The sequence below is a fragment of the Galeopterus variegatus genome, unplaced genomic scaffold (assembly GCF_000696425.1).
Source record: "Galeopterus variegatus unplaced genomic scaffold, G_variegatus-3.0.2 Scaffold4245, whole genome shotgun sequence".
NCBI classification, from domain to species: domain Eukaryota; kingdom Metazoa; phylum Chordata; class Mammalia; order Dermoptera; family Cynocephalidae; genus Galeopterus; species Galeopterus variegatus.
The window spans coordinates 6,615-8,144 of record NW_007730356.1 but is presented as its reverse complement, the minus strand read 5'-3'; the positions used below and the strand labels follow the sequence as shown (position 1 = coordinate 8,144).

The 1,530-nt window shown below is 44.6% G+C and overlaps 1 protein-coding gene across 1 annotated transcript in view; it reads right to left on the bottom strand.

The window, feature by feature from the left end:
* AKAP3 (A kinase (PRKA) anchor protein 3) overlaps positions 1-1,119 on the bottom strand; it is an 8,874-nt gene extending 7,755 nt beyond the window's left edge. Inside the window, exon 1 of the mRNA XM_008587080.1 lies at positions 19-1,119. Coding sequence (XP_008585302.1) covers positions 19-1,119 — 1,101 coding nt within the window. The remainder of the gene's footprint in view (positions 1-18) is intronic.
* Between the last annotated feature and the right edge of the window lie 411 nt (positions 1,120-1,530).

Below are 1,530 nucleotides of genomic sequence, written 5' to 3'. Positions count from 1 at the left end.
CTTCTCTGGTTTGCATGCAGAAGACGTCATTTTTTCTTTTAATTTAGCTTCAGATTTCATTGCAAAGTTAACATTTTGGTTTTTAGGGTCACCCATTCCTTTCATGGAGACAAGGGAATAAATCTCAGACTTGTCCTTGGTTTTCCTGATATTCTCAGGGGGTTTCTTGGCAAACATCACAGTGTATAGCTTCCCCATCATGGCGTCCATGATATCTGTGGCCTTTTGACTTCCATGAGAGAAGAGACTTCTTTTCACAGCCGAGACAAAGTCTGTATCAGTCATGAGGGTCCCTGTGGCATCGTGGAGGTTCTTCATGAAGGAGTCAATGAGATCTGAGACCACCTCTCTCGTGTGCTTGAGCAGTACCTTCTTCAGCAGGATGGTGGCAATGGTCGTGTCTTTCACTTGGATCCTCAGTGTCTTCATGATGGAGATCATCATATCAGACACCACACTATTAGCATAGGTCATGATCCCTTGACTAATGGAAGCTGTGAAGTCATCAGGCCTTTCTTGCCCTCTGAACATCTTTCTCTCCCCTGGTAAGTACCGTCCACCCTCTCTGGCATCACCTGCATTACGAGATTCAAACACTTCCTTATAGAAGAAAGACCTCTTAGAAGGAGGCTTGTCATCTCGGCCCTTGCTCTCCTTAGTGCTCTCCTTGATCTTCAAAGTGGATTTGTATTTCAAATTTGGGGGACTCCTTAACGACCCTGAGGCTCTGTCTGCAGAGCCAGGAGCCTTGTCTGGGGCAACATTCCTGGAACATGCAGAGACGGTCTGATTCACCAGCTCTGATGCTACCTTACTCAGGCTTCTGTGGGGCGTGGGTTCATCCCCCATGTACAATGACTGATGGACACACTTGTTGTCAGAGCCATCAATCTTCTCATTGATCTCCTTGTGGGCCATGGCTATGACTAGATTTGTGAGGCGGTTAGCATAGAAGGAAATTTCATCTACTGAACTCGCATTGCCAGGGCAGGCCTTGGGGCCCTGGAAAGGATTCTCTTTGTGAGTCACCTCAAAACGCAGTCTCCCTGGACTGCCCTTGGCGGTGGTGTTGTAATAGTCTAAAGAGAAACCCCTGCGTGGGTCCCCTGAATTGGTCATTTCCCCACCAAATGATGATTCTCCAGGCTTGAACCTAACATCTTGGAATTCTGCTGTACTTTTTTCCAGGTCTCTGCGAAGCCAGCTGAGCACTCTGATAGGATCCGTTGAGGCTTCCTTAAAAACAGACAAGGATTCATCTGACTATAACACAGTAAAGACATGGAATATTCAAGACAACCTCAAAGGTCAGTTACAAAAATTGTCACCTCTCTCAAGCTTGCTCTGTCTTCTCAATGAAAATAACCAACATTTATCGAGTGCTTACTATGTATCAGGCACTGTTCCATGTTTCTTTAGACTTTTATTCTCATAATAAATATATCACTTATTATCCTCATTTTACAGAGAACGAAATCGAAGGACTGAGAAACTAAGTTAATTGCTTATTTGAAGTTATATAGCTAATCA